Below are 23,206 nucleotides of genomic sequence, written 5' to 3' on the forward strand. Positions count from 1 at the left end.
CAAGGGAAAAGCCCGAGTTACGAGTCACAAGTCATGGCTCTACCATACCAGACTACATTGATCTTTCTGATCCCTGTGGTGCATGAGAACTTAAAGGTGCATGAATGTGGAGTGGCTCCCCACAGGGACAAAGCCCTTCTATGAAAATCGTTAATCACAGTCTGTGTGAGATTGATGCATGGAAGCACATCAAATGGGAAACTGAGGCTTGAAGAGACAGTGACCCATCTGCAGTCACAGAAGAAGTTAGGGAAAGTCAGCCTGGGTTGCAGCTATTGAGGTCCCTTCCCTGCCCTTTGTTGTTTGCCCCCTCCCTTCTCATACTGGCCACTGTGAGGGACCTCGGCTGCTGGAGTCCTTAGAAGTGGTGGCATTTGGTGCAGAGCTGGACACTGGAGACTGGCAGCTGGACATCTTGGTGAGTGACTGAGGATTCTGGCTTCTTGGAGGAGATGCAGCAATGGAGGGTGTGGGAGTCTGAGGCCCCTTGAACCAGCTCCCAGAAGGACTCTGGGCCAGAAAGCCTAGTTCTGAGGCTGTGGGAAGCCTGCTGCTCCACCTGCAAAGAGACTGCAGCATGACCTACAGAGGCTGAACGGCAGAAGGGACTGTCAAGAGCAGAGGCAGTGCTGGCTGGTGAAAGCTTGGTTCTGAGGAGATCCAGACTGGTGGGAAGAAAGCAGGATTTTCTTGCTTTTTTTCCTAGTGGGAAAAGCAGAGGCTTGGACCTCTGTCTTTTTAAAATTAATCCATTGGCTTTGATCATAAAAAATGTGCATGCTTATTAAATAACATTCTAGAGACCAGAAAAAGAATCTGGGGAAAAAAAATGGAAAGTCCCCAACACCCCCCCCCCCCATGCTTGGAGGAGCCAGGTATTGAAAGAGGGTGATGTAGAGCCCACATCCAGGGAGCTGGCCCTAAGTGGCCTGTAGTGCCTTAGAGACACCAGCTTCTTGGGACTAGTGTGGTTCATGTGAGCCTAGAGCCAGGAACATGGCCATCCCTGGCAGCACCATGGGCCTCTACCAGAGGTCCTATCTGGAGGCTGTGGGAGACTCTGTCCCTAACTTCTGTGACTACAGATGGGTCACTCACTCACTCTACCTGGTCAAATGTAGATGGCAGGGAGGCCTAGTGTCTATTTTCTGGGCTCTAGAATGGGATTCTAGGGGAGCCCACCTCCCTGGGCAGGACATCCAGAAAAAGCTTTGACTAGTTCCTGCCCTCCCTCCTCCCAAGATACCACATGCCATTTAAGGAAATCAGCACAAAAGGCAGAAAAAGGAGGTTCAGGGGCTGGGGCTGGGGCTCAGTGGTAGAGCACTTGCCTAGCATGTGTGAGACACTGGGTTCGATTCTTAGCACCGCATACAAATAAATAAAATAAAAATTCCATCAACAACTAATAAAGATATTTAAAAAAAAAAGAAAGAAAAAAGGTTCAAGGAAGATCAGGGTTGCACTGGGCAGGGGTCTGGGGCAAAGACTGCTTTCCTGTCCTGTGCTGTCTGCAGACTCCCAGCTCTGGGGTCTTGCACAGTGGCCAAGCTGAGTTGGGGAGTTGGGAGAAGAGGTTAAAAAAAAGAAAAGTGGATCTTGGGGGAATTGGATAATGCAGACTGGACTCTACAACTCAAGAAATGGGTGATCCTCCATACAGGAAGGGGGTTTGGAAAAGTGAGGGTGCCACCTGGGCTCTGTAGGTCCCATGCTCTACCAGACCCTAATGGGGTCTGAAATTCACCCCTATTGGTTGAACTATGGTGGCACCTTGCAGGGCTGCATCTACCTCAAGAAAGGAACAAGTTATTCTTTGTTGGGCACTTGGTGGGGAGGGTTAATTGGAGATGTGTTGTTGTGGCAGGCAGTCTGTTCTTCCTTGGATTGGGTTTATCTGGAATGGTCGGGATAAGACTGAATCCACCCTCTTAGGACCACCATGGATCCCCTTAGAGTGTCAGTAGTGAAAATGGGCCCCGTGACCATGAAGTCAGAAAGGAAGTTGTATGCAGGGATATAGCAGGTTGCCTGCACTCCACATATGGTTGGCCAATGGCGGTGTACGTCCACATTTAATCCATTTGCATGGCCTGGGTCAGATCTTCCAAGACAAAGCAGAAGTGGGATTCCTATTGGGCTCTATCCCAAAGTTTCAAAGGATTCCAATGTTCTCCTCTTTCCTTAGCCTTTGCCCACCCCTGCCCTCTTACACCCATCAGTCCCTATACAGGTCCCTCATCTTCGAGTTCCCTCGTCCTAAGCTGAATTACCAGCCCCACAAATCTAAGGGATAAGCTTGGTGAGTAGGGGGCGGAAGGGATGACCCATCAGGTGAGGCTGGAGTAGGAGGGAGGACACACCTGCGCACTCATCCCTTCAGCTTCCCGAGCACTTGCGCAAAACAATCTGCGCCCACCTTCTGCTCGCAAAATCGGTCCGAACGCGGATGCTCCCCGCTCACGCCCGCGCTGTTTAGAGCTCTGCGGGGCAAGAGCCCTGCTACGGTCTGTCGGTCCTTCGGACGGCCTGAGGGGGCTTGCGTGGGTCACAGCCACGAACCTATCGCGGTGCGGAAGGCAGCCTTTTCCTTCGCGGGATGGAGGGCTGGGTGCGGGCCCCTACACACCAGGTGGTGGGGGGAAGTGTGGCACCACCTCCAGCCTCGCCAGGCAGCTCCCTGCGCCCTGCCCTCGACGGCTCCGGAGCTGGCCCAGCCGCGCGGCTTCAGTGACACCCAGCGGCCGTGTGGTGAAGTGCGGGCGCGGCGTCCTCCGCTCCGGGCGCTGGGGCCGGCCTCCCGAGGTTCCCGGTGGTGGTTAGGAGTGGGCACCCCCAGGAGAGGCCGCGTTCTGCAGCGGCTGCCCGCGGGTCACTTCCCCTTCCCCTCCCCCGTTTCCTCCCCTGCACTCGCCGGAGCGCCGGGAGATCCTGCCCTGCTGCAGTGTCCGGAAGGGCGGGGCGGGGCGCAGCAGCGGCGCTGGGCTGTGACCCCGAGTGGTTTCACTTCTGGATCCCGCTCCGGTGGTGATGGAGAGTACCTGGCCAGGGGCAGCGGGGGGACACGCGGGCAGGCCAGGTCCAGCGCTCGGAACCCCCGGGATGTCACGCGACCCACGCCTTCCTCGGTTTTCCACCCCCCTGGGTTCCACCGCGCTGACCCCCCTCCCAGCTGCCGCTCCGCCCTCGTAGCCGCCGCCCCCGCTGGGGCTGCAGACCCCCGGAGAGGCCCTGAGCAGCGTGGGCGTCAGCAGGAGCGAGCTGTGAAGCCGCAGGCCGGGGGTTAGGCTGCGGGCTGCTGAGACGCCCGAGCTGTTTCTCAGAAGTGCAGCTGCCCCGCCCCTCACACCCCCTCTGCTCCCACCTCGCGTCGCACCCCTTTCCCTCTTCGCCCCGCTGTGCTTTCCTCTCCCAGACCCCCAACCCGGGAATCTGCGTCTGGTCCACGCGGAATCAAAAGAATCCTGGAAAGGGTGCTGGGCTCTGCAGAGCTTCCTACAATTCCACAGGTGAGGGGACAGGAGCCTGATACCTCTCTGTCCCCCACCCCTATGGGCCAGAATTGAAATTTCATAGTACAGTTGAGAAAGTGACCTCTTCAGAAAATCACAGGCCGCCACCACCAGCAACTTCGCGGCACCTCTTTTCCAGGTTCTGAGGCTGGTGGGCAGAGAAGGGAGAGGGAACAAATCCTCAGGCGCTTTGGTCTGATTTCTGGAGTTCGCAGGAAGTTATGGAGCCAGGGAGAGCAATGAGGTTGAGGCTGAGTTTAGAGTCCCACCTGAAAGGTCTTTAAAAGACCTCTGACTACAAGGATGCCCAAAGAGGAAAAGCAAAGTGTTCTGGGCAACCAGAGAGCAGCAAGGCTGAGATTGGAACCCAGTAGCTCAGGTACTCACAGGAGTCAGGCTATCTTGCTGGGGACTTCAGAGTGTTGGTGGATTCACTCTGTATTTACCCCTCCCCAGGAGTCTGTGTGGGGAGGCTGAGAATGTAATTCCAGTGGGGGTGGGATTGGAATTGTGCTAGTGGCAGGACAAGCCTGGGGGAGGAGGTGGCACCTACTCCCCTGGTTCCCATCCACCAGCCACCCCAGGGCTGTGGTTTATTTGACTAGGTAGCTCTTCTGGCCCCAGGGGCTGGGGGGCTGAGAAGGGAGGTGAGGTGATGGGAAAGGGCTGTTCTGGGGCTTCCTGCCCCCTCACTTCCAGAGCAGGGGGGCAGGTTACATCACCCACAGGCCCTCTAACCTCCATTCTTTCCACTGCAGTGCTCTGTCCTTGGGTATGTGCATGTTATTCTGGGGGAAGGTCTGTTATTTTGGGGGCAGGGAGACAGCTGCCTACTTCACAGGTCAAGATAGAGTTAAAAACAAAACCACAGCAAACTCAACACCCCATGTCCTTCAGGGACTTTCCATGACACCTTCCTTCCCCTCTGCCCCAAGTCAGGGAGTACCTCCCCAGAGGGCCTCCCCACCCCAGGTGCAGTGGCTTTTGGCTTTTATGCAAACAACTGTCTGACCTGGGAATGCTCCACAGCTAGAACTTCTGGCCTGGGCCATCCACAAACTCCAGAAAGTTCCAAGCTCTGGCCTTTCCAGAGCTCTGGCCTCCACTCTTCCTCAGATTCTAAGAAATAGGGAAAAGGGTAGGGAGCTTGGTCCTTTCCCCTGCCTGTCTTTGGGTGGCAGTTGCCTGCAGGTGGAGGTTTGGCCCTGGCAGCATGAGTGACCTGGGGTGTTGAGGGATGGGGGTGGAGGAGAAGGGGCTGCAGGTGTGGGGTGGCTTCCCCTGCCGGGCGGCTCACCACCTCCTAAAGCAACAAACTGGTTCCCAAGAATTAGGAAAGAAAACTCTTCTCAGGCTGGAAGGAAGCAGGGTCTCTTCCCTGTTCCTTGGCAAAAGGGATCAAGGCCTCCCTGTCTTCCTTTTCTCCCTGAGCCGCTTTTGACTGGGGAAGGGAGTGGGGCTGGGGAAGTCCACTTACCATTCTCTCTGAGGCTGACAATCAGCAAGGGAGAGGCCGATTTGAATTATTTAATGTTAAAATACAAAGGCAGGCTGCTCTGCCATTCCCCTCTCCCTGTCCTTGGTGTGGAGTGGGGAGGGAAAACCTGCTGGAGTTCCTCAAAGCAGAAGGGAGGGAGATGGTAGTGCATGCAGGGCCAGGGCATGCTGCCATCAACCTGGCTTACTGATCCCAAACTCCAGAAGGTCCCAAGCTCCAAAACGTCATTCTTCTGCCTCTTCTACAGATGAGGGCAAGCGGGATGGGGATAGTTTAGATGAGGCTGGGCAGAAGGCGGGATCATCTCTCAAACCCTTCTTAAACATTGTCTAAGAGAACAAGACAGGAAGAGGGCCTGATCTTACGCCACTCTCCCAGGAATTTTCTCTCAACACCTTAGGTTTGGTCTTCCAAGTACCTATAGACTTATCATTTTTTGAGACAGGTTCTTCTCACATGTTGCCCAGGCTGATCTGAACTCCTGAGCTCAAGCAATCCTCCTGCTTCAGCCTCCCAGGTAGCTAGGACTTCAGACATGCACACCATCCCTGGCTTATAGACTGTATTTAATGAGGCTGAGTTTAATGACTGCAAATTGAATTTCCCAATTTGGATGTTTATGAGATCTAACAGATGAAAAGGCCAGGACTTGGCTAGTGTTAGGAAGACGCTCTGTTGAGGGAGAACAGGAGGGGCATCAAGTAGCACAGAAAGACACTGTGCTTTCAGTGCATTGATCCTGTCAAGTTTAGGGCCCCCAGCCTCCTTGAGTTCTCTTCCCCAGCTAAGGACCAGTAGAACCAGAACTCTACCATGGGGTCTAGTGCCAGAGCAGGACACCAAGTGCAATCTTAGCAAGTCCTCAGGGGAGATGGTTTATTTTGGTGATCATCCCATTCATCTTGATACCTGGACTTTAAGAAATAGCCAGAGGAGGGCTCAGGATATAACTCAGTAGTTAGAGCTCTTGCCTAGCATGTGTGAGACCCTGTGTTTGATCCCCATTAGGGCCAAAAAAAAAAAAAGGGGGGGGGGAGAGAAATAGCCAGAGGGGCTAAATTAAGGAAATATTCCTTGGGGCAGAATGAAACCCTTCCATTTTCTGACAGCAGCACCCACAAATGACAGGCATGCACCAGGACTAATTTTAAACACACCAGAATTTTTTTTTATTTTTTCAGTGTAAAAAGTGAACACGGTAAAGAAACATTGACAGCACAGCAGGGCTGTTTCATACGCGATGTTGCACTCATGTTCTGCTGGGATCAGCATGGCTAGCTCAAAGCAGGCTTTGGATAGTCCTTTTTTTAATATTTATTTTTTTTTTTGTTTTAGGTGGAAACAATATCTTTATTTTTTATTTTTATGTGGTGCTGAGGATCCAACCCAGTGCCTCATGCATGCTAGGCAAGCACTCTACCACTGAGCCACGACCCCAGCCCCTGTGGACAGTCTTTACAGAGAAGGGGGCACTTTACAGTGCTCCAAATGGTTGGATTCTGGGAAAAACTCCAGAGGAAGGGAAAAAAGCTTCTACTGGGTAGGGGGCATTTCTGAGAAATAAAGATGGGAGGGAGTGGCTGTGAGCACAAGCCAAGTGGAAACTGCTATGCAAGGGCTCCCGGCCGTGCTCCTGGCGGTAAGGCCACTCTGAGCCCCAAACCTCCTGTGTTCCTTCCTCGTCATTCTGCAGACCAGGGTCATGCACAGACCACACGTGTGGTGGCTTTGGCAACCAGACCTTTAAAATAAGCTACGGTTTTTCCAGTAGCCAAAATGATCCTTCCCCAAAGCTCACAGACTGAGAACCTGAGCATGCAAAACCACAGTCTGGGTGAAGACATGTCTACTTTTTAAATGACCTGATAATTCTTTGCAACCCACAGTACTTTGGTTTCTGTGAACCCACAGAAGCTGGCCCACCACGTACGTAGGGCCTTGTCTGCTAACCTGGAAAAGTCCTTTTAAAAATGAGTCATTAGCAATGGGATCAGTCATTTTTAAGGCTGCCCCATTTTCCTAGCATGTTAAAATGTGTGTTCTCAGTCTCTTCAGAAGGGAAAGCAGCAAAACCACACTTAATTCAGAATATGAAACAGGCCCTGTGGATGTATTGCAAGGGCTCGGAAAGAGGCGGCTGGCACTGTGGGGCCACTCTCCAGGCTTCCTGGATTGGGGTCAATGGAGTTGAAGCTCAAAGACAGTGAGGGAGCAAAGCTATTCTAGTTTCCAGGGTGCATCACCATGAAGCATCCATAGCATGTGGTTAACTGACACTGGTTCCAAGGTTCAGCATAGTCTCTACTCTGATGCACTAGAACAATGTGAAGGAAACTGTTACACATCAGTTACCTTCATTTGCAATGAGATTACTATTATGGCTCTAGTAGGGTCTTGGGATATTTTTCATATCTTTAAATCCAGACTCAGTACATATAGCAGAAAATTTACAGTCATCCAACATAACCCATCCCCACCCCTCTGTCCCAAACAAAATAAAACAAAACAAACAAGTAGAACTAACCCATAGACAAAATTACATCAACCTCACAACACCTCTGAAAGGTAGATATTGTGGTGTCCTTACATTTTTAATTAAAACATTAATTTCCAATTTCAAATAACAACATAATCAATGTCAATGTATAAGATAGTCCATTATTATAATATTCAGAGGGAACTTGCATCAAATTTCTTCAAAGTGCAAAAACCTGTTATTGATAGCATGGCTGGGTATAGACTATCTACAGCTTTTGTTACTTTTTGAGCTCACACAAGTTCTGGAAATAAGACTTCTAGACTCAGAATTCTAAGTCCACAGTCCTTAGAGCCAGGAGTACTCAACCCTGGGTTCATTGTTCCTACTCGGGACCATTCCATCCTGTGACCTTACAAAACAGTCCATTTCCTAGAGTGGTCTAGCCTTTGTCCTCATTTTAGGCACTTAAATCCCAAGTCATTTTGCTCATCCTACTTATGTCTATAGAGATTTCCAGAACTATACTTTCTGTATGAACATAAGAATAGTTTTCAATTCTTTGAGGGATAAGAGATATCACTCGTAGTGCTTATCTTTTTTGCTCTTGATGCTGTTTTTTTAGGAGAGAATTTTCACCACTCCCCTTTCTTTTCTTGAGCTCACAAGTCCTCATTCTGAGAGTTTGAGTCCTCAAAGATGTCCAAGCTCTTTCACAAATCTTAAGTGTCCCTGAATTTCCAAAGCTCTACTAGAGATCCATATGCCTTCTCTCAGTAGAGTGCAGCTTAAAGTTAGGCCTTCAGAGAAACATTGTCATGATGGTCTTACTGCCTGCTCTGAGATATGTCTCAGAAATATGCTTGCTTTGTCTATTTTTGTGCTGGGGATGGAACCCAGCACCTTGCTAGGCAAGTGGTCTACCACTGTGCTATATCCCAGGCCAAAAGAACTGCTTTTCCCCTAAAACCTTTAAATCTCATCTTCAACAGAGGGGACAAAGAAGCAGAGGAGGGAAGAGAATAGCCATACAGATGCTACTTGGAAAACAGTTAATAATACGGTGTTTCAATTAGTTAAGATTTTTGCGTTTTCAAACATTTTCCTTTGCAAAAGAAATTTGAGGTCATTTTCTTTCTGGGACCCTGTGAATATGGGCCTAGAAAAATGGTAAGTGCTCCATTTATAAGGTAAGAAATTTTGTCATTGGTAAAGTCAGAAGCTGAGTCAGGAACAGCTCAGAATGGATAGCAAAGCTAAGATTAGCTGGCTTATCAGTGCCACTCAGTGACTTCTTGGAAGAGTGACTTAAGGTATCTACAGACGGGTGGATTTATCAGTACTTCTCTCTCCTCTGGTGGTGGTGGCGAAGGGTGATGGGAGAGACACTTCTGTTTAGTTCTCTGCCAGGAGGAAGGGCCTGTGCAACACTTCAAATTGTGTTAGCATTTGGAGATCCGGTTCTGTTCTTTTTCGATCCTCACCTCAACTCTGCACCTTGGCTGCAAAGGGAGCTTTTTGTTGGTGTGGTTGGTCCCCAGATTGTGGCCTCCTTAGTATGGGGTGGGAGCCTACCTACAGGAGGCTAGTAGGAAAGGAAGGAGAAAGACTAAGCTCCTGCTCAGGGCCTCTACTTAAGAAACCCAATGTGCTTCCTGAAACTGCCCCCAGGACTTCACTGCCCAACAGCGGTGGAAGCAATCCTGACCCTTCTCTCCAGGCGTCTCCCCTCAGCCTCACCCCAGTGAGGGTGGTGTTAGTAAAAGGAGTGCTTGTGCAGAAGGAAGTGTTTCCGTGGGTGGTGGTAACCACTGCATACCACTGGTTTCACCTTCAAGACTTAAGAACATGCAGCTCCACATACACATTTTCTCTGGAGTCAATGGGAACCCACTGAGGCTCAGGATGCTACCTTGGAGGTACAGGCTTTGTGTCACCCCACTCAGAAGAATGCAAGTCATTCAGTGAGTCCATTAGTCATAGGACAAAGGAGGGTCGGACCTGTAGAGACCCCAGGCTGGTAGAATGGGCCTTAGTTTACCATCTTGAGATGCAAAAGTTGGTCTCTTCAGCAGGACTGAACAGTCATCTGGTGGGAATACTTTCCTTCCCCAGCTTTCTTTCCTACTAGTCCCTGCTTCCCAATTCTCTTCTCTTGTCCCCCAAAGAGTCAACAGGATGTGTGATATTTCAAGCATATAATAAGCAGCTCCTCTTTCACAATGGGTATATGTGATCTGGCAGAGCTTGGAGCCGAGTGTTGCAGAAATACAGTGATGTACTGAAGACTACACACCAAAATACACCTAGCCCTTTAGCGGAAAGCTCAAACGTATTGGGAATGTTGCCATGGAATTTCATAACCACCCCTTTTTTCCCCCTGAGACAGACGCCATGCTACAAAGAAGGATAAGCCATTTGTGCAGTCTGAGGTGGAACATTTTAATTACTGGTAGCACATAAATGAGTTGAGTTAGAGCTGAATGCATAAGCCCTTTAGAAATTAAAACACTAATCTACCAGGAATTCGGAATTCTTGGCTCTGGTAGAAATGTTCATAAAGCTGGCTCTTAATTTGTAAATAGGCTCCATGAAGTTGTCCCTGGAAGCAGAATTTATTTTCCCTAACACAAGTTCTTAAAAAAGAAAAAAGAAAAAAGAAAGAAAGAAAGAAAGGCTTTGGCAAGAAGCTGCAGGTGCCAATTTGTGTATACACTTTGGGCAAGATCAAAATACCCTCCTGTTTTTTGTTTCTCCTCACCATCTTCTTCACATTCACAACTGGGGTGGTTTAAGGAAAAAGTTAATGCACTAACATTTTCACACCCAAGAAATCCGAAACACATTTTCATATACAGACTCTTCTACTTAATACTCATATATTAAGAAGTTTAAAGAATAATTTGTGGTTACTGCATAATAACATATAAATTAAGCTGGAAGGAACCATTGAGAAGGTCTAAATCCAACTTATTTTATGGTTGAAGAAACTTTGTTTTAAGAGTTAAATGATTTGTTCAAAGTCACAAACTAATTAGTGGAAAATACAGGGTTAGTAAACAGGTTTGGTGACCCCTAGTCCACTGCTGGTATTACAAATTATCATAGCACTTCTCTTCGATAGCTGGATGACCAGTAATCACAACAAAGATGACTGATAAGTCTGGAGAAGCTATATTAGACTTTCAGGGATTTTCATGGAATACCAGTGGCTCCATTTAAAATGGGGGAAAAGAGAGTCTACACCTGCCTGATCAAGGAGAACCTGTCAGTAGAGGTGCCCCGGCTCACCCCATCTCCAAGTTCAGCTCTGAACTAAATAACCAATATGGCGTCCATCACTGACTCCCCTCCTGAGGGGAGGAGGAGGCTAAGCCTTATGTTTTCGATCCTTGTTTTTGTGTGTGTGTGGGAAAAAAATCATTTTCAAGTTTGCTTTGGGTCTGTCCTCTAATGCTCCATGAAGGGAAATGAACTTTTAGGTAGCTGCTGGGTTCTTTTCCCTGTTGGTGCGCTAAACCATTTCACTTCAGACCCTGCCGCGCCAATCTTGATCAATGGAAATGGATGCCATCATCCTCAGTGGACAACTTTCTGGAGTTTAAATGATGTTTATATTTAAAACCATCAGTTCTTTTGGTACAGAATTTCTCCTGTAGACAACTGGATTAGCCTAAATTGGCTCAGCTTTTCACTGGTGATGAAAGGAGAAAGGGAAGAAGCAAAAGTGTCAACAAATGACCATTTGTTTATGTGATAGGAGATGCGTCTGATGCTCTGAGATCAGGGCCTTTAGTTACTGGTAACAGTTCTTTTCCTTACTCTTGCACTATAACTTGAGATGGGGAGATTATATCCTAACCCTTCAGTCTTGTATTAAGAGCAGAAGGGCAAGGCCAGCTGGTCAGTTCTTCCTCTTCATGGAGTTGGGGAAAAGGATTAAAAGGCTTTTCAATATATGACTGATATATCTCAGAAATAATCTATTGCAGCACAACTGAGGGACTGTTCTGACCGGGAAACAGACTTCAACGGATGGCCTGTTCTATTGCTGCAAAATATGATGACAAAATACTTCTTTGGCTTTTAAATTCCTTAAAATTCAACTGATGGTAAAACAAAGGTTTCACAAAAGTAAAAAGATTTGAAGACAATGTCTGAATGAAGACAGGGTTTCTCTGACTATCCATGTGAAACATGACCCTACTAAAAATGGTGTGGAAAGGAGTGTGGATCTGAGAACAACCTGTTAGAGTAGGGTTATCAGTTTTTAAAAATGAGATTGAATCCTTAGTGCAATTTCTGTACTGATGTTCATTTCAACATGGCTCTGTGTTCTCCTCTCGCTATATGAGACGAGAACTCATATCGATCATGGCTTCGATATCCACACATGTTACACTCAAAAGGGTCACGGAAGCCATGGCAACCCATGTGAATGGTGAACATCACATAATCCAGGAAGAGGACGCGGCAATGGTCACACCGAAACACATCCATCACCTCCCCTTCTTTGTTGATCACTTTGATGGAGTCTCTTGGGCAGATGGGAGGGGGCTTGAGGAGTTCATAAGAGCGGGGGACCTCCTTCAGCAGTGGCATCCCACTGCGGGCCCGGGGAAGGACCATGTGATTTTGTTGATAGATGTGATTCTGGCGTTCTTCGTGGTTGCTGTCAGTGTCCGTAGAGTCATGGCCACTATTGTTGGGGGAGAGGCCTCTTTCAGAAGGCAGATTCTTCTCTGGCAGGTGGATGTTCTTCTTTTCCAACTCTTGGGGGGCACCATTTGGCATCTCAGCCCGGGTGAGGGCTATGGGGTACATGCTGCTGATAACTGGAACCATCTCAGAGGTGGGGGCAGGTGGTGTCTGGACTAAGGGGCGCAGGGCTTCAGCCCCAAGATAGCTGATAGCATTGTTGATGGCTTGGTCCATCATCCGGGTCTGTATCATCTCATTCTCCTTCTCATACATGTAGCTGGAATTATAATTGACATCAAAACAGTGGCGCTTCTCACCTGGAACAAAGGAAAGGAAGGCTTACAAAGGGCATGTAGCCAAGACAGACAGGGATGACATTATTTTCCAGAGTCCTCAAAAAACGAGAAAAGGTATGTTCAAGAACACCCGGCCCTGGTGGCTTGTTTCCACAGAGAGTGGAAGTCTCAAGGGATGCTGTTTGCCAGTTACACATTTGGACAGTCAAAATAAACTCAGCGAGCAAAGGGAGGAGGCGGAGATGTCACCAGGCAGAGGCTGCATCCTGAGGAATGCCCACTGGAAAGAAAAGGAGGAAAAGAGGCTGAAGACACTATGACAGGCTTAGAGGGGAGAGAGCGACCATTGAGCAGGGGCTTGGGCTGCTCAACTTCCATTGTGTGAAGTTGTAAGTGCCCCCAACTCCCAGACTCTCATTTAGCTTATTTTTCTGTTTGTAATGTTAGGGGATGCTCAGTGGTCAGCCGCAGTAGCTTTAAAAATAGCTACAGAGACAGAGAAAATAGCCCCCAAGACTCCGACTTCCTACTCCCTAGTTCACCAGCCACCCACTGGACTCAGATTGAAGTAAAAGAGCTTCAGATGCAGGCAGCCCTACAAATGCCTTCTTAAGGAGTGAACCACATCTTTGTCTCTTTACTAAAATATGCTGTTCTTCTTTACTTGAAAGATGTATCCTAGATACACATGGGATCCTTAGGACCTATCTCACACTTAGCTGAAGACATTTATTTGTTGTGGTCACCCTCTCCCACTTCTAATCATGTCAAACTGCTGAGAAATTCTGAAAATGGAGTGAGTCGCCCGCAGGGCATGTGGGTGTTGTGTGTTAGAAAACAGAGAGAGGCTCTCTGGTCAAGGAGAAGGCAGGGACCGTGTGTGTAGCAGTGGAGGATGTGATGGTACAAGTGGCTTGGAGAGGGAAGAGAGAGCATGGAGGATGAGAGGGGGTGGGCTCAGGCCACTTGGCTGACGTTGGGTTCTTGAGAGATTTGCTGAACCCTCTCCTTTTCTTCTATACCATTTCTAGGCATGTTGATGTTCCAAAATTTGTCCTTAAACAGAAAAGGCTTAAGTAATGAAAGAAAGAAAGTAACACCAGAAGAAAACAAAAAGATCAGGAGAAACAGTTTCTTTTCTTGAGGCATTTCCAATGTAGTGGGAGAGAAATGAGACATGTATATATGAAATTGGAGACAAATTACAGGATAAAAAGTTTGAAAGGGCTGCTTTGCTCTAGGAGAAATTTGATTTTATTTTAAATGTCACAGTTAAGGCATTTAAGCACAGGAGTAACATGTCTTCTGTAACAAGGATTAAAAGGCAACATACAGGCGAAGTCAAGACAGTAAGAATTTCCAAAGTACTTGGGGGAGGGAAAGCATTCTTGGAAAATCTGAATTTTGACAAGGGTCTTGATGAACTGGTAGGATTTAGATTATCTGAGGAATAAGGGAGGACATACTAGTTTGGGAACAGCAGAAATGAAGGCAGGATGGTGGCACTGTGCAGGACACTCTGAGGGAAGAGTGAGAGAGTCTGGCTAAAGATATAGCAAGAAGTGCAAAATAAAGTATCTCTCAAACTGCACTTTCCCCTCACACATGGCACAGAGTAGCATGGACTGTTTGATTCCAACTCCATCAGTTATTATTTGCATGATCTTGTGTGAAATGGACACAGTGATCATAACTACCTTGCTGGGATCACTGGAAAGTGCTGAGAACAGCAACTGGCACACAAAAGACACTTGGTAAATGCCAGGGTTTTAAATATTTTTTTTCCTTTTCCTTAAGTTTGAAACAGTTTGTTTTTTCTTTCTTTTCTCTATTATAAAAAATGTAAAGGGCTGGACACAGTGGTGCATGCCTGTAATCCCAGTGGCTTGGGAGGCTGAGGCAGGAGGATCCGGAGTTCAAAGCCAGCCCCAGCAAAGGCAAGGCATAAAGCAACTCAGTGAGACCCTGTCTCTAAATTTAAAAATCCAGGGCTGGGGATGTGGCTCAAGCGGTAGCGCGCTTGCCTGGCATGCGTGCGACCCGGGTTCGATCCTCAGCACCACATACCAACAAAGATGTTGTGTCCGCCGAGAACTAAAAAATAAATATTAAAAATCCTCTCTCTCTCCTCTCTCACTCTCTCTTTAAAAAAAAAAGATGTTGTGTCCGCCGAAAACTAATATATATATATATATATATATATATATATATAAATAAAATTAAAAATCCAAAATAGGGCTTGGGATGTGGCTCAGTGGTCAAGTGCCCCTGAGTTCAATCCCCAATACCCACCCTAAGTAAATAAATAAATAAGTAAAATGTAAAAAAAAATTAAAGGGAACTTTATATTACTAACAAATGGAAAACTAGAATCTTTGCTGCAAATAGCAGGTGTAACTGTGAAAAACAAAGACAATGTAAGAGCAATTTATTAAATTTTGATTAGGTACTATGAATACTTGGACACTAAGATCCTTTCTCTTGGTTAAAAACAGAGATTGGGTTGGGGTTGTAGCTCAGTGGTAGAGCGCTTGCCTTGCACGTGCGGGACCCTGAGTTCGATCCTTAGCATCACATATAAAAAAAAGTGAAATGGAGGTATTGTGTCCAACTACAACAAAAAAATAAATATTAAAAAAAAAAACAGAGATTACTGGTTCTGTGCATTGGTGCCTGCCTGTAATGCCAGCACTTTGGGAGGCTGAGGCACAAGGATCAAGAGTTCAAAGCCAGCCTCAGCAACTTAGCAAGGCCCTGTCTCTACATAAAAAATTAAAAGGGCTGGGATGTGGCTCAGTGATAAAATACCCCTGGGTTCAATTCTTGGTTTAAAAAAGCCAAAACAAAAAGCAAAAACCCAGAAAGTACCAAGTGAGAGATTAGTATTAAAGACAAATAGGATCTAATTAAATCTAAATATTCTCCTTGGTATAAACAATCTCCTTGGAGATTGAAAGAAATCTAAAAAGAGAATTATTTTCTCAATCAAGGTTTTAAAATGCCCTGTGAGCTTCTTGTCAGTTTACATTGTGTGTGTGTGTATATATATATATATATTTTTTGAGATATATATATATATATATATATTTTTTTTTTTAATATTTCTTTTTTAGTTTTTGATGGGAACATCATCTTAATTTTATTTTTATGTGGTGCTAAGGATCGAACCCAGTGCCCCGTGCATGCCAGGCTAGCGTGCTACTGCTTGAGCCACATCCCCAGCCCTACATTGTATATTTTGGGAAACATTGAAAAATAACAACAAAACAAAATATGGTGGGGCCAAATGACCGGTGTTCTGGTGACCAACCATAGGGTTCTGGGTGACCAACCATAGGGTGTGGATGTGAACAAACAACAAATGGCTGCATGCCCTTGAGGGAGAGAGGCTGCGGTCATTGATAGGGCAATGTGAGAGATGGACCAGAAATTGAAGCCAGAAAGGACAGCTAAAAGACCTACTTGAACCAAATGGATCTGTCCTGTGCCCCACTACCTTAAGGCCAAGCTGATAATTTCCAGACAAAAACCTAAGAGGGAAAAAAAAATATGTGAAGAAAAGTACCCTACCCTGACAACTCAATGAGAAGTGACAGAAAATTATGCCTTTGCCAAAGTAAACAATGGTTCCTATTTTCAAGTCCCAGATTGGATGTACCTTTGTTGAGGCTGACTGGAAGAAAGACACTGCAAGCACAAAAGCCAGCTGAAGTCACAAACGTTCATTCTCTTGAAAGTGACACAAGAGTGATGAACTTTGGTTTCTTAGCTTTTCAGAGTTTTGATGATTTCCCAGTGTGGCCTGCTCTGCCAAACTCCCTAAATACCAGGATTCCTCTTGAATCTCTCTCTTTCTTTTTTTTTTTTCCCACCTAACAGAGAGGCTCCAGAAAGTTTCCCGGGTGGGGCGTATCACAAACTATTTTCATCCTTTCTCCCAGGAGTCTGCTTTTTTTACCCAGGCCTACAATTTCACAATCTATACCACCTGCGGCATATATCAGAACACAAGATGAGTGCTGAAGCTGCAAGAGGCAAAACATTAAGAGGAAAATAACCCCCTGGATGAGTGGAAATATGTGACTGAGTTCTGTGGTTAATGCAGACCATTGTTCATTGTTAAGAGGGGAGGGCTCAGATCTTCACGTGCAGCTTGCAATCATCGGATCCCCTCATCTACAAGTTACCGTAACTTGAGCAGTGCAGATGATTATCAGTCACCTGTAGACACGATGACTCAATGTGTATGAAACTCTGAAGGGGTAAGCTACAGTAATTGAAAAGCCAACAGCTCACGTTTCTTTAGTAACACACTCATAAAAAAGGTTAGTCAAACCACAAGAGTATAACTGCTTCCAAAGCTGCTCAGAGCCTCTAGTCCAGCTTCTAGTCAAAATCACACCACACCTTTGAATGATTCATGATACCAGCTTCAGGCTGAATAGAGGTTTTCTTCCAACGAAAATACAAAGGGTAACAGTGAGTCCCAAGTTTAGAAACTCAGGCTGCCTGGTTGGGCCATTTCCTCCCCATGATTCTTTTTTTTTCTTTAGTACTGGAGATTAAGCACAGGGCCTAGCACATGCTAGGCAAGTGCTCCAGCCCTTTTAATTTTTTTTCCTTTGAGACAGGGTCTTGCTAAGTTGCCCACAGTGGACTCAAACTTGCAGTCCTCCTGCCTCAGTCTTCTTAGTTGCTGGGATTTATAGCCATGTGCCACCACGCCTGGCCCCTGGTGATTCTTTCTAAAGGTGTCAAGCTCTGGTATCCAGGCTTTGGTAACTCTAAACTGAGTAATCCCCAGGCATGAATTGATGCAATGTAGTGAGGGCATATGGTTGTTGGCTTCTAACTGCCATCTTAGAAATGGAGAATCAGACTGAGCATGTGGATTCAGACTTCTGTATTCAGAGTTGATGGTCAAGTTCTACTACCTAATCCATTTACTTCTGGCCCTTAGGCTTCACGGTACCCAACAGGGTACCTTAATGAATACAATAACATAGTTATATTTTTTTTTGTTTTTTTTTTTTGTTTTTTGGTGGTACTGAGGATTGAACCCAGGGCCTTGTGAATGTGAGGCAAGCACTCTACTGACTGAGCTATATCCTCAGCCCCAACAATAGCTACTTTTAATTAAAGTCTTACTGTATACACAGTGCTGTACTAGATTCTCTGTACTCTCATTTTATCACCCTTTAGGGGTTGATACCTTTTAATCTGTGGATTATTATCTTTTAATCAGATGAAGAACCAAAGGCATGAACAGGTTGATTCACTTTTCAAGGCTGCCCAATTTTGGTGAATAGAGAACTGGGATGCAATCCAAGAGTTCACGTCTTAGCTCGTGTTGCAGTATTAACTCCTGTTTCCCTACACTTGCCCATGAGGTCCAGTCACATCACTGGCAGCAACTTCAGATGCTCTGCTGGGGACCACATTTTGTGGCTGTAGAAGTCACTGCTGGGGTGGTTCCCACAGCAGCAGGAGAGGGGGTTACTGGCAGCAACTGTAGTTTTTCCCCACATGGACCAGTGCATACATTCAAAGTGTTCCTTGATGCATAGAGTTGTGATGTCCATCAAATGCTTAATGGAATGCCTGGCATACACTAAGCACTCAAAAACTGACAGACCTATTATTATTGTTGTTGCTATTATTATTTGCTTAGCACCATGTTGATGCTTTGAGGAATACAAACATAACTGCAATTCAGTAGATGGGATGCAGCATTTACACAATTTCATTTCAAGACAGCATCCCTAAAGCTAGCCAAATGATAGAAAAAAGAAGAAGGTGGCCAAGACAGTGGAGGGAGAAAACTATAGACTGCTTTTCAAATACACTACATACAACATGAAGCAAATATAAATCTATTCTTTTCTTTATGCTTTGTAATCAGAGGCAGTAGTGGTGATGGTGCTGGAGACTGTCTTTGTATGTAAGAAGAGAACAGCACCGGAGTGGGCAGAGGACCAGTGGTGGGTGGGTGTGGACAATGCATTTTTTTTTTTTTTTGGTACCGGGGATTGAACTCAGAAATGCTTTACATACCGAATCATTTTTATTTTTATTTTTTATTTGGAGATAGTTTCTCCTCCTGCCTTATCCTCCCAAGTCACTGGGAGGATAAGGCAGGCAAGTGCTACCATACCCAGCTTGACAATGTATACTTGTGTGTGTGTGTATATGTGTTGGGGATCAAATCCAGTGTCTCACACATGCCAGGCAAGTATTCTTCCACAGAGCCACATCCCCATGCCTAACAATGTGTACTTTTAAGGGCAGCTTCCAGGCAGGACATCCAGACCAAGAGCCTGGAAAGAACTAATAGGCACAAGTGGGAAAGAAGCAAGGTGCAGTGGCACACACCTATAATCCCAGCGACTCTGAATGCTAAGGCCAGGGGATTACAAGTGTGAGGTCAACCTCAGCAATTTAACAGGACCCTGTCTCAAAATTAAAAAAAAAAATAAATAAAAAAAAGGGGCTAGGAGTGTAGCTCAGTGCTAGACAGCCCCCAGGGAGGAGGAAGAGAAGGAGAGGAGGAGGAGGAGGAGGAGGAGGAGGAGGAGGAGGAGGAGGAGGAGGAGGAAAGGAGGAAGAAGAAGAAGGGAAAAGAGTACAGAGAAGTGGGGTATGTCCCTGTGGCTAAAGCAAAGGCCTAGCAGTTAGCTGAAATGATGAAATTAGAAAAGGTAAACTAGAGACAGATTGTGGGAGGCTCAGACAGTTTGTGGAAGGCCTGACCCAGTGGGATGGATTTTATTTCACTGTTGGAGCATTGAGAGTTATTTTTAAAGAAGGAGGTAAAATGACTTGGCCTTCAGAAAAATAACACAAGTCCAATACAGTCACCATGATGAGGTAATGGGAAATACTCAGGTTTTCTTTTCTTTCTTTCTTTCTTTCTTTCTTTCTTTCTTTCTTTCTTTCTTTCTTTCTTTCTTTCTTTCTTTCTTTCTTTCTTTCTTTTTTCAGTACTAGAGATTGAACCTAGGGCCTCACACATGCTAGGCAAGCACCCTACCATTGAGCTACACCCCAAGCCCTTAGGTTTTCTTTAAGTGTTTAAAGTTTTTCAAGTCACTTTAATGTGTTTGCTGTTACTACATATAATTTCCCACATGTGTTCTCACTTATTGTTACTGCAAGCACATGTCAAATATAAATAAATAAAGAAAAAAGAAAAAAGTCAGGTAAAAAGAAATGGAATATCCAACAGTTGTGATAGTTCTGGTCTCAACAGAAATGAGACTAAAATTACTAACACTCTTCTAGGAGGAGAACAGAACAAGCAGCAGCAGGAGGAAGAGCAAGAACAGAAAACCTGTGAGGGTGGCAGTGACGAGACTTGAGCTGGGGACCACATTTTGTGGCTGTAGAAGTCACTGTCCTTCATAAGATAGCACGAGGTAGTTGGATGTCATCTTTCCTGACAGAGTCACGGGAGAAGATAGTCCTTTTCTCAAGCAGACATACTGTCAGGACAGATCAACTGCCATCTTCTAGGGGTCTCCCTTTACCAACTTTCAATGAGTTGAAAGTTGGCTCACTAAGGCCCCCACCGGCACACAACATGCAATGCTCTGTGACCCCTCAAGGAAGGCTGCGGATATGACATCCCATAGACTCAGGTTTGGCCCTGCTATGCTACCATCAGCTGTGTCTCCCCAACTCTTTGGTCCCCCCTCCCTCCTGGGTCAAACAGCAGGTTCCTAATACTTCTAAACGGCGATGATACTGTAATGCTTATGGAACAATGGACATCAAGCTTTTGGGAAGGAGTGGAAGGGGGTTCTGCTTTTAGACACAGGTATTAAAACTGCTTCCTGTTGCTCTGCTAACCAAAGCAAGTAATTTCTCATTAGTCACTTCGCAGGGAGAATCAGTGGTGTTTGCTAAAGTGTCAAAACCTCACTAACAAACACATTTACCATGGCTGAGGGAGAGCTTTATCCATGCTCTTTTCAACATGAAAAATTTAATAAACTAATACATAAAACTTTTTAAAATAAGGAGATGCTGTGGTAGTGCCTGTAGTCTGAATCATATATCTGTTTGGGGGGAAAGAATGAAAACAAGGAAGAAGGAAATGCAGACATGTAGTCATTTTCCTCTTCCCTCCAGGATAGAAATCTGGCCTCCATTTTGAGCCAAGTACTTAAGATTGGCCTAATTTGGAGTCTAGCCAAGCAAATTCATAATAGGACAACAACAGTGAGAGAAAGGCAATCTCCTGGAAGGGTTAGGAGGCTAAAAGTAAGCTCCTGGTGTCCTTTCAAAAGAACTAAACTGTTCTGATGTCATAAAGATGCTGTTTTCTGAAGGATGTGTGTCAATGTATTTCCTATTAGACACAAAGTGATACAAGATTTCTTGAGGATTTCTCTTTTTAAGTTTTAATTTTCTCTTGGTTGGGCAATTTGATTTTATTCTTACCTGATAATAATAGAGTTTTCATGTTTCCAAACATACTTAAGACTTAATCTAATAGGTCCCTCTTCTTCAGATCATCTCTTAATAGATAAAAAAATGCTACCTACTGGTAATCATCTCTAGCCTGCTGGGAAAGTTGCAGGCTGACCTGATGGTATAATTTCACCTTTGCCCTCACAGTTCAACAGGTCGAGGAAGCCGAGGCTGGTCTGAGAGCAGTGCAGCCGTCAGCAAGGATTAAAAGGGGTGACTCATTCTGGCTTCACACCTCCCCCATTGCCATTTCCCTGGCAGCTGAGCATTTTCAGAAAATGGTGCCTTGGAGAGGAAATGTAGGAGAGGGAAGAGGGGAAAAATTAGTCCCACGTGTTCTATGTCACTCCATCTCTGACACTGCATAGATAATGTTCTTTTCCCTTCCTGTGACATCACTGTTTTTTGTCACAAAGGCTATTTCAATTAAATGATTCAGGGGGTTCTCCAGAAAAAAAATATCTCTCAAACAATAGTTTAGGATATAAATTAATGCTAGAAGATTAGAACAGTGCTCAGGAACAAGAACACCATGTATCTGACAGGAGTCTGATAAATAAAGGACATAAGAACAAACAAATAAGAGATACCTGGGTGCCCTGAGTAAAATATATGAATGGTGAGTTAGTACTACTGTTTTTCTTTTCTTTTTTTAGATTATCAGATTAAATAATATCTTCCTAAATTTTTCTTTTCAAACTTTAAAGGCTGGGAGTATAGTTCTGGGATAGAGCATTTACCTAGCATGCTCGAGGCCCTGGGTTCAATCCCCAACACCGTGAAAAACACAACAACAACAACAAAATTCCAACAAAACACCTTCAAACATGAGATATGGTTCATGACATGAACCCCCATCTATATAGGAAAGAAATTACCTGAGGTCATACACAGGCCCTATAATACAAAGTGGTATTCCTAAATGTTGTCTTAGATTTCTTCTCTAAGTCATGCCACAGACTTGTAGATGAGAGAGGCCTTCATGATCATTTCATTACCTATTCGGTCTTTCCATTTCACAGATGAGTGAACAGCAAGGTTATGTGATTTATCTAAGTATACACAGTTAAGAAATGATAGGTCTAGAATGGAGCCTGGGTCTTCTGACTTCTAATCTGGCTTTTCTGATTGATCTGTATCAGAATTTACCAACCAACCAACAATGTCCCCAGTTATTCTGGGACCTGAAGCCCTGAACTTGTCACCTAAGCTGAAATCAACAGCTCACTTTACTCAGTTTCTGATTCTAGCACTGAGTAGAAATCAGCACCTTCACAGCAGCATCTCCTGTGAGACTGGAGGTGAAGGAGCAAAAACGCTACCTGTCAAATGGTGAGAAACAAACGGGATGGATCCCTGAGATGACGAGCAGAACCCTGTGGACCCCACACAGGAAACAAGCTGTGTTTTTTAACCCATGAAAATACCAAAGCAGGCTGAAGCTGTTGTTCAGTGGCAGAGCGCTCACCTGGCATGTGTGAGGCACTGGGTTCGATCCTTAGCACCACATAAAAATAAATAAAGGCCTGCTGTCCACCTACAACTAATAAAAAAAATTTTAAAAAAGAAAATACCAAAGCAACTTTTATTTTAGTAAATAGGGCTTTAGCTCAACAATACATTTAGGGCAGCTATGAGAACTAGGCGCCCTCTCTCAAATTTTAGTTCTCTTGGATCAACAGGCATTGGCTAAAACTGGATTAAAATTAAGATGCTTTACATGGGGTTTCCTTGCTTACTTCTCCCCCAAGTCCCTCTCCATACCAGCTTCAGCCATTACTGGAGTTAAAAACTTTCCCCAAATTAAAATACACTCATGCCAGTAGAAAAACAATTCAAGCTTTCTTTTATATGGCAGTTGGAAATTCCTCACATAAGGTCAAAAGACAAACAGGCAATGATTTAAGACAATGACTTGAACTCACAACTGAATTTCCTCTGACATTTCTCACTAAGGGGAGAGAAAGCAGTAAGGAGGAGGGAGTCTCCCTAAACTGGAATACACCAAATTTTTTAAAAAAATATGTTTTGGTTGTCAGTAGACATTTATTTTTATTTATTTTTGTGCAGTGCTGAGAATCAAATCTAGTGCCTCACATACGCTAGGCAAGCACTCTACCACTGAGCCACAATCCAGCCCTGGAATATACCAACTTTAATATGGCAATTTATTCTCAAAGTGATTAAAATTGTACAAAACCTTTTAATTAATAAAAATAAAATAAGCAGCAACACCAAGTCAGATTATTTT

General features: G+C 45.3%; 1 protein-coding gene across 3 annotated transcripts in view; it reads right to left on the minus strand.

Annotated features, from left to right (window-relative positions):
• Nucleotides 1-11,243: 11,243 nt before the first annotated feature.
• Nucleotides 11,244-23,206, minus strand: part of IKZF3 (IKAROS family zinc finger 3) — an 87,235-nt gene continuing 75,272 nt past the window's right edge. For all 3 annotated transcript variants that reach the window (XM_081272565.1, XM_081272566.1, XM_081272567.1), the window contains one exon: nucleotides 11,244-12,504. In XM_081272565.1, the coding sequence (XP_081128691.1) occupies nucleotides 11,801-12,504 (704 nt within the window). In that variant the 3' untranslated portion in view covers nucleotides 11,244-11,800. The remainder of the gene's footprint in view (nucleotides 12,505-23,206) is intronic.

This window comes from Spermophilus citellus (assembly GCF_964194105.1).
Source record: "Spermophilus citellus genome assembly, chromosome: 17".
Lineage (NCBI taxonomy): Eukaryota > Metazoa > Chordata > Mammalia > Rodentia > Sciuridae > Spermophilus > Spermophilus citellus.